General features: G+C 25.0%; 1 protein-coding gene across 2 annotated transcripts in view; it reads right to left on the bottom strand.

Moving 5' to 3' along the window:
* LOC102681584 (GTP-binding protein RAD-like) overlaps positions 1 to 9537 on the bottom strand; it is a 41513-nt gene extending 31976 nt beyond the window's left edge. The window contains exon 1 of one of the 2 annotated variants that reach the window (XM_006609933.2): positions 8486 to 9537. In XM_006609933.2, the coding sequence (XP_006609996.1) occupies positions 8486 to 8673 (188 nt within the window). In that variant the 5' untranslated portion in view covers positions 8674 to 9537. The remainder of the gene's footprint in view (positions 1 to 8485) is intronic. The other variant, XM_006609934.2, reaches the window with a different exon arrangement.
* Positions 9538 to 9649: the final 112 nt, after the last annotated feature.

Below are 9649 nucleotides of genomic sequence, written 5' to 3' on the forward strand. Positions count from 1 at the left end.
GGCCAGATCTCTGGCCGAGATAGGTTCGTTTCTTTCTCGGTAGATGCTCGGATATTATAAAGGGTAGAAACATCTTAAGTAAGGGTTTGCGTAGGAGGATTAAATTTCGTTGGTGTTATTTTATTAATGGCGAGTCTCACGCGTGGAATTAGTGATTTAATCATTGTTCTTTTTGTGGTCTTCAATAATCTTTTCTGTGATAAGATGTTGCTTGTTTGTTCCGAGTGTTTATGATTGAGATTAAAGTTGATGTTCGTTGTTATTACAAGATATTAAAATATAAATTTGAAATTATTTTTGTTTTAATATTATCTTTGTTTTAATATTTTTGATATTGAAGATGAGTTTATGAATATAAGAATCATTTGTAAGATATAAAATGTTATAAATTATTTGCTTTAAAATTGTTAACTTTGATTTGCCATTCTTTTTAGATTTGATTGGTTAATAGAAGTCAACAATATTATAGGATTCAATCTTACATCTCATTATATATTGTATTATACACGAGAGTTAATATTTCATAATAAGAGTTATATTTTTTAATCCTTAAAAATAATGAATTTTATTTATTGTGAAACAATTCAATAAAATTTATATATGCATGTTTTACATATTTTTTACAGGTTCACGTATGTTTATATCAATGTTCTCAATATCGTTTAACGTTTTTTTTATTCTTCATCAGCCATTGTTTGTGAGAGTGATATTCCATACCGATTATTGATATTCCATAAATCAGTGAGTTTGATATTATTAAATTTGAATGATTTAAATCAAAAGAAATAATACAAACTTAATGTAAACTATATTTTTTGTCGTATAATATTTTGCTAGTTTTTTAAAATTAATAATAAATTGGAATAGCAATAAAAATATCTACGATTATATTTTAATAAAATTTCTTGAATATTTATTTCAATTATTTATTTCATATTTACTTCAAAATAACCTGTAACCTTTCATTCAGTCAAATTTAAAGCCAAAATAAATAATTATTTAATAATTAATGAACTATGACATACAAATAATAATACAAGCGTATTGTTTAGTTATTTTTTATGTGTATTTATACATTGTCCTAATAAAATATTTATCGATAGATCAAGATATAGTTGAAAATGTTTAATAGAGATAATTTATTTATAAAAAAAATATTGCATTTTGCCAAATAAAAATTTTATAAAAAATTAAAAATATACAGAATATATTAATATATTTATACACGTTTTCAGATCGATTCTGAAAATCAACTTTTGTATTTATATTTTAACTTCTAGAATTAATCTCAAAGATATCCCACGAATATATTACATCGCCCACAAAGCTATAAAACAATTTTAATTTAACTTTGTGTTGGCAACTAATAGAATGACCTCAAGAGCGAGAAACTTAAGTCTTTAAAAGTAGAAGTATAAAAAGAAAAAGAAAAAGATAAAATAGAAGAAGTTAATTGTACAAGAAATCAAACTAAATTTGAAAAAAATTGAAAAATTTGAGAAAAAGAAAAAAAATATAAATAAATGTTTGTATATTTTTTTTCATCGAAACACAATAATAAAGAATACAAATATTAACTATTTCTGATAAACATAAAATAATCAAATTAAAAACTAGAATCAATTACAAGTAATCTATATTTAGTATTTCCATATGTTTCATATTTATACACAAAATAAAATATACATAAAATTCTACTTCTAAAATAAAAGTAACAAGCCAGAAACTCGAAATAATTAATTTTATTTCAAATAAAATATGCTCAAATTCGTCACGCGATTAATTAATACACGTTTATATCATTCTATAGGGATCCTTGGCCGACTTAGCCAATTAAATTAGTGGTATCACGTTGAGTAATTTACTATTTCATCCTATTTCGTCCATATTCCCATTTATCTGTCATGTATCAGGCATAAAATCGCTTTAAATCCGAATCTGACAGTCTTCCGCTCAAAATGGCTTCCATTTCGCATGAAAGACAGTGGCTCGTGGCAAGTATCGCACACTTGTACGAATTCTGAAAAGACACACATGACGAAGGAAGCTGGAACGAGATACGCGAGACGCCAAAGAAATGTGATTTCACAATTCTAATGTTCTGGATCGTGTCGTCCATTTTTGAACTGTTGCTATTCTCTTTATTACATTTCGCAATTCCACGTGGAACAATTTCCTACACGAAACGTTTGTAATAACAGATTTGTTTGTGAAAGAGCTATTTTAAAACTAAATATTAACAAACTAAATTATGAATATTTTATTCGAATCGAGAGGTATTTATGAAGAATTTATGTGGATATTTCATTTTTGATATTGATAATGAACAACTTTTATTTATTTAAAGAAGAATTTTGGTTTAGTTTTCTTTCTAAATATGTTCAATTTTCAATTGCTAAATGAGTTTATAATATCTTATATATAGTTTATATATTAATAAAAAAAATTTAATGTTGTTGTATTCATATAAACAATTTTTCGTTTGACATAATAGATAAATTTTTTATTTTTGTAAAAATAAATTAAAACTGTTTCAGAAACCTTTGTATTCGAAGGATATTTTTCGAGAAAATTGAACTTAAAAATTGGTAACTATCGTGCTGTTGCGCGAGATTCACGGAAATTGCATTTTTCTATCGTCTGTTGCAATTTCCCACAAGAACTATTTTCTTTATTTTGTAACGACAGATACGTGTTTAGTTGATATTGCTCCAGTCAATATATGAATTATTTTCTTTTCTTTCGTTTAATTTTAACGAAATTGAAGAAATGCATATTCAACATTACGTTCTTTTCGAAATATAATTCAACAAATATCAAGTTTAATTTAATTATTTACGTATATAATTGATTCAAATTATTAAAAAACGATTTTATTGAAATTATTTACACGTGAGAACAAATCGATTCACAAATAAAATAAAGATTTAATAATTTCTTGCAAGAATTACGGAAAAACATTTAATCTTTCTTTTGATCGAAATATTGATTCATCATGTGCAAATCGCGATTTTTTTATTAGTACAAATTTGCTACAAATTGCTACAAAGCAATTTAAATTACGAGATAAAAAATGTAATTTGATATTAAAAGAAAAGAAGAGTTGAAAGATAATTATAAGAAAGAATCAATAATTGCAGCATTATTATCATTTCATTCTTCGATTCGTTCGAACGAGCTGAAATAAAAATCTAGATAGTAAATCATCGTTATGTTAGTAAGTTGAAAGAGACTTATTAAAACTTCGATGATACTTATTCTTTTAGGAATGGAGAAGAGAACACAATCGGTGCGTGTACATCAGCTATGAAAGAAAATTAAATTTTTTCTCTATTAATCACTAATGCGTCCATTTTCTCTTCAATCAACTGTTAATATTTCTCTCTCTCTCTTTTTTCTTTTTTTTTTAATCGTTAACGAGCAACGAATATTCGAGTGGAATTTCTCGAAATGCACGAGAACATCGACCTTCATCGATTGATTCTACGCTCCCTTTTCTGCTCCTTAAATTGATGAAACATATTGAAGCGTATCCAGATATCGATTATACGTACAATACACGCGAATAAAAATTTTTAAATAAATTTTTCACCATGCATATTTTCGAAAATTATATTATTATTTCAATTTTAATGAATAAATAATTAATTTTAATTTTTGGAATTTCAAAAAGCAAGAAGAGTTGGCATATAAAGATATTAATTGAGGTTTATTTGCTAAATTATAAAAAATTTAATTTTACGAAGAGAGAGATGAATATTTCTGTATATCAAATTATAAAGTTTTCCATTGGACGTAAATCTTTTATTCCAATATAATAAAAATATTTTTAGAAACTATATTTTGAAGAGTTAACGTGAGACGATAGATATTTTACGATTTAGATCAATCACTGATTGAATTTAAACAATTACACATATAATTAAAATAAGGAACTATAAATTGTCATTCATAAGTAATGAACAATAGAATTTAATATAATTATAATACACCTTGTGTACTATAGTTACACAACGCGATTCAGGATGAACAAAGCAAGCGTGTCAGTTGCACGAGCACAGCACAGAGAATTGCGTATTACCTTGACAAGTTTGTTTCACGAGCCTGTATAAACGATAATGTCATTCGACTAGTTAATCCCTTAATCATCAAATACCGTAATATCAGTCGTATAGCAATTGTGAATTATTTTGTCAATCACGAGAATAAAGATATTTTCAAATTGTGAATTAAACGAAAGTAGATGCTTCGTCTACTCGATATTGTATATCATTTGAATGATATCAAATGTATACGATATGCGTGATGGCGCATTAGTATACATAATGCATGGATGATAGAGTATTTGAGATATAACAATGGCAGCTTACTGTGCATTAGTTGTGGTATCTCGATCGTCATGGTTGACTGAATTAGTTCTTTCCAAAGTTATATTTCTATGCAAATTTAAATCGGATGCAAGATGTATTTGTATTCAATTATTATACATTATGCATATATTGTATTCGAAGAATTTTTCGAGTAAGTTATTTATATCTAAGAATGAAATAAAAATTTATTCACAATCTTAGGAATTATTTTTATGAAGAAATTTTATCGATAAATTTATTTTTAGTATAAATATTTTGCGTTATTATTATAGCAAGAAAAATTTTGCGTTTATTGTTGATTTATTCCGATGCATAGCAAGCTTAGAAAATTTCATGGAGAAAATATAATTATCAATTTATTCAAGATTATATTATTGAAATATCAGAGTCACAAGAATTACATAATACATTATAATGATGATTCAATATTTAACGAACGTGACATACTATCTTTAAGTTCTAAATTTAATCAGAGTAAAAATATACTCTTGTTCGTCAGCGGATAATACTAAAAGTTTTTAATTTACATAATAACTTTATATTAATAAAACGAAGTATCTCATAAGTGAAATATTTTTCAGAAAAGTTTCTCGTAAAATTATGTTTTATGTTAGAAATCAATTTAAAAATATTATTTGATAAGATAAAAATAAATATCGAAAATTTATAAAAAATATTCAAATTAAGTAAAAATAAAACTAAATAAATTTTTCGCGTATTATGCTATAATAATAATATTATAAATTTGATAAAATTATAATTTCAATTTTAATATAAATTTTAATTTTAATATAAATACTTAAATTATGAAAACAAATTGAAAAAGATTTTACTCAAGATTACTCACTATAAATAAAGCTTAAAAGTTTCTTATAGAAAATTCTACTACTCTTCTACTACTTTTTAAAATCTTGGCACAAAGAAGTACGCGGACCATATAAAAAATTCACCTTGGTATCTACTAAGCAAATAAGATATTTCAGGAAATAGTTTCAACATCATGTTCCCTTTGATATTGTATGACTGTTATATATATGTATTTATAAAACACTTTTTCATAGAATAGAATACATAATTTAGAAGTTATACAGAATGGACAGGTATGATTCATGTTATATATAAGAAATAATGTCTTTGAACTACAAAGTTATTCTTAAAATTATTCTTCGTACATAAGGAAAAAAAAAAAAAAAAATAGAAAAGTTTTTAGCATTCAAGGAAGAATTCATATAATCAATGTGTTAACTATTTAATCTTTAAACTTCATCCTGAAAAATATATAATAATATAATAATATAAGTTTCTCATATCAATTAAGAAAATCTTTATGAATTTTTTAATAGAATGATTTAAATCTGTTATAAGAGTGGAGGAAATTTATTTATATCAAGTTTAGAAAAGTTCAACTATTATTTAAAAATAGTTACTTTTTTCACAAAAATTTATTGATTTATTGATTTATTAATTTAAAAATATTTTCTTTTATATGCAAGACAAAATTTATAAATTATATCGTCATCTACATTTAGTTTATATGACATCGAATTCTTTTTTAGATGTATCATTCACGACATACACAACAAAGTCCTCAAATATTATAATAACAAGTTTCAGATTATTTTTCTATCACTTGTTACGATGCATCGAATAAATCAGATTTGAAGCGTCAAATTTAATTTTATCGTCTTTCATTCATGCGTTTGCATGCATCCTATTAACGTGAAGTAGAAATAAATTTACTGCAATACTTAGATACAATGCGTTTGTAATTAGATCGATTTAATCGGATCTTCCGTTTTGCACTTAACGTTCAACAATTCTGATTCAATCGAGAAACCATTCCATTTAAACTTCATTTCTGCATTATTTCTCGTGAAACTTTATTTCTTCCTTGACATTTTTCAATTTTATTTCTTGTATATATTTATTGTATATATATTATAAAACAAAATATAAAACAATTTAAACTTAAATAATCCATTTAACAAATTTTTAAAGAAAAAATTTTTAAAAGATTAATTATATAAGATTAATTATATAAGTTAATTATATAATTATATTAATTATTTATTATTTATATAATTTATAATTACGCAAAAATCATAAAAATCTTCATATGCTGTTTTAAGAAATTCAGCTATTTTAAAAAATTTAACTCTAAAATTTGTGTCTTTATCATATATTATATATCACTTATATGTTAAAATGTCTCGAATAAAATCCAATTTAGACTTCAATTTGAACTTTACATTATCTTTGTTTCGTATTTTTCATTGTTATCGTGTACGTTGTGTTTCATTATTACTGCAAAATTGCATCGTGTAGAGGAAATTTCGATTTACAAGGCTTGAAGAGAGAATTGGAAAACGAATTTGAAGGGTGACAGAACTTGGTTCATTAGATCTGTCGATTTTTAGATTGATTTTTATGCCACGCATCAATCGACAAAATGTTTAACCTTTTCGAGATTGATCCGAGATAATTTTTTAAATCACTGATATAAAATTTTTCATTTCTTTTTATCCAATTTACTCTACAAAAAGAAATAAAGAAAAAATACAAACAATTTTCTTATATCTCGTAGTTATTAAAAGAAGAAATAGATTATAATTCTTCTATTACATTTGTAAAGATTTGCTAAGAATTATTTAATATATTTTTATAAATCTAATTCAAAAATTCAATGTTTTACTGAAAATTTCGATTCTAATAAAATTTAATACAAAGAAATTAAGTATATCAGTTTAAAGATAGAAAAGTGGAATGAGACAATCTTTTTAAACGATAATCTCTCATCTAAAATCTAATATATTTATTGTTTATTTTAAAGTAAAACAAAAAAAAAAAAAAAGAAAAGAAAAAAGATTCGATCGAGATGAATGTAATATAGAAAGAAAGAAATATAAAATCTCTAATATTTTAGAAATTTTAAATTAATTGATATTGGAAGATAATACGGAGTGATATTCGTGTTTATAGATTTATGGAGTATATGGCTGATTGACAATCCTCATAAATCCTCGTACGTAATTTACCAAACTTGTATTGGTTAACAACTAAATAGGACGAAACACTTGAGCTTATCAATAAAGCTTGTTACATGGAAAACGTGAGTAATTTTTCTTTACCTTGAAGTAATTTATTAAAGCTATTTTTATGATTGGATGAAACATATCTTAATATCATAAAGTATAATATTGTAAAATTATAACTTATTATAACTTATTATGTTATTTTTTAAATGGATTACCCATTACTCAGGGTATTTGAAGGAAAAATATAAAGCCTTACAATATATATAAAAATGATTCATCCATTAGAGATTATAAAATCAATTTTCAAAGGAATTAATTTAATTTTATATTTTGTTTATGCTTTATAATCATATAATTATGATTGATATTTATTATTTAGATTATATTATAATTTTGATGAAAAATATTAAAGAAATAATTAAATCAAGTTACAATAATCAATAAAAATACATATATAAAATAAAATAGATAAGATTAAAATTTCTCATATGTCAGTGGTAATTAAATGGAATATTTTAAATAAAAAAAAAGAACCTTTTGTGAAAGAGAAAATAAAATAAATAAAATTCTACATCCTACTACTATTGTCTCTTGATTTAAATAATATTATAATCTTTATAATCTCTTTTATTTATAAATATTCTTTTATGTATATAAATTTAGAATCAATTTTAAATCAATTTGTATAACCATTTTTTATTTCTTTTAATTAATATCATAATTCTTTGAAGCTATTATATAATTCTGCTTTTCAATATCTTGTGTTTTATTATCGTAATAATAAATCGCAATAAGACACCTACACATTGCTACGATTTAAACTCTTAATTAAATTCTACAAGAAAATCGAGATCAAATTAAAATCATCAACGACAATTAATTTGCGAATGTTTGAACGAAAATTTAAATATATGAAAAATATACGAAATAAAACATTCATTTTAATTCAATAAATCAAACGAAACTATTTTGTATAAATAAATTCTTCTGTTTCTCTTTTCAGAAATATGAATTAGAATAAAAATTTGCATTTGCATCTTGACGATAATCACATGATGAGTTCAAGATGACGATATTCACCTGGGTATTAATTTATCCTCGAGCATGCTTGGCAAATCGTCGGAGTCTTCGTTGAGGGCGGCAAAGAAATCTTGAAACTTATCCGGGAAACTACTTGGCGGGCAACTATTCATGGAAATTCTGTCAAGAAGCTCCGTGGAATTTTTCTCGACGGTCTCATGATGTTCTGACACGGTTGACGTTGCCATATAGTAGACCACGTAGAAATCAGTCTAACCGCGTAAAAGATTTAACTAGCCTCGAATTGTCGAAATCTCCTTCTCGTTATCTCATCCATTCGTAATCACAAAACTTCACCGAACCTCTGTAACTTCGAACAATTCCACTCCAGTAACTTCTCCAGTAAATGAAAAATAATTTTCGAAAACAACGATAATCCTCGAATAATTCACAATAATTCAAATTTTTAAAATCCACAAATTGTTTAATGAAATTCAATAATCACAATATTCAAGTTTTCCAAATTCACAAAATTATTAATTGTTCCTCTTTAATGAAATTCAATCACAATATTCAAATTTTCCAAGTCCATGAATTATATCCGTCTTCAGATTTTCTTCAGATTGTCTTTCAGGGGAATATCTCCAATGATCACAAAATTTTTGTCCACAAAATTATTATTAGATCGTGTTCAGAGAAATAGGAGAATTATTCTTCCAATTAAGCTATAAGAAGAGACAAAGGATACAGCATTGTTCCTCACGTGGGTGGAGAACAATAAACAAGAAATTTCAACGAAATTCTTCTCATCGTTTCTAACGATTCACTCGTCAAGTCAAGGTTCGAGGATGCACAAAATATAAACGCGACGAGATATAAAACGTTGTATGAAAGAGAATTCACGATTTTTTTCGAGAGAAAGAGAGCGACAATCGTTCCACTCCTTACAAAGCCCTGATGAAAACTGAAGCTCGCATGGTTGTTGCGCCTCGTTCTAGCCTCGCTAAGTGCACGAGGCTTGCGCAAACGTGACTCACCCTGAAAGCTCCCTCGAATGATAACTAGGTAAAAATGATCATACAGTTTGCAATGTTTCTTATTCTCGTGCGTTTGAATGATCGGTGAGAGAAAATAGGATCGAAAGTAACCCAAGAATTACAATATTGTAAATTTAAAATTTGTTATTGTAAATTTAAAATTTGTTATTGTAAATTTAAAATTTGT

This window comes from Apis dorsata, unplaced genomic scaffold (assembly GCF_000469605.1).
Source record: "Apis dorsata unplaced genomic scaffold, Apis dorsata 1.3 scaffold_65, whole genome shotgun sequence".
In the NCBI taxonomy this organism is placed as follows: Eukaryota; Metazoa; Arthropoda; class Insecta; order Hymenoptera; family Apidae; genus Apis; species Apis dorsata.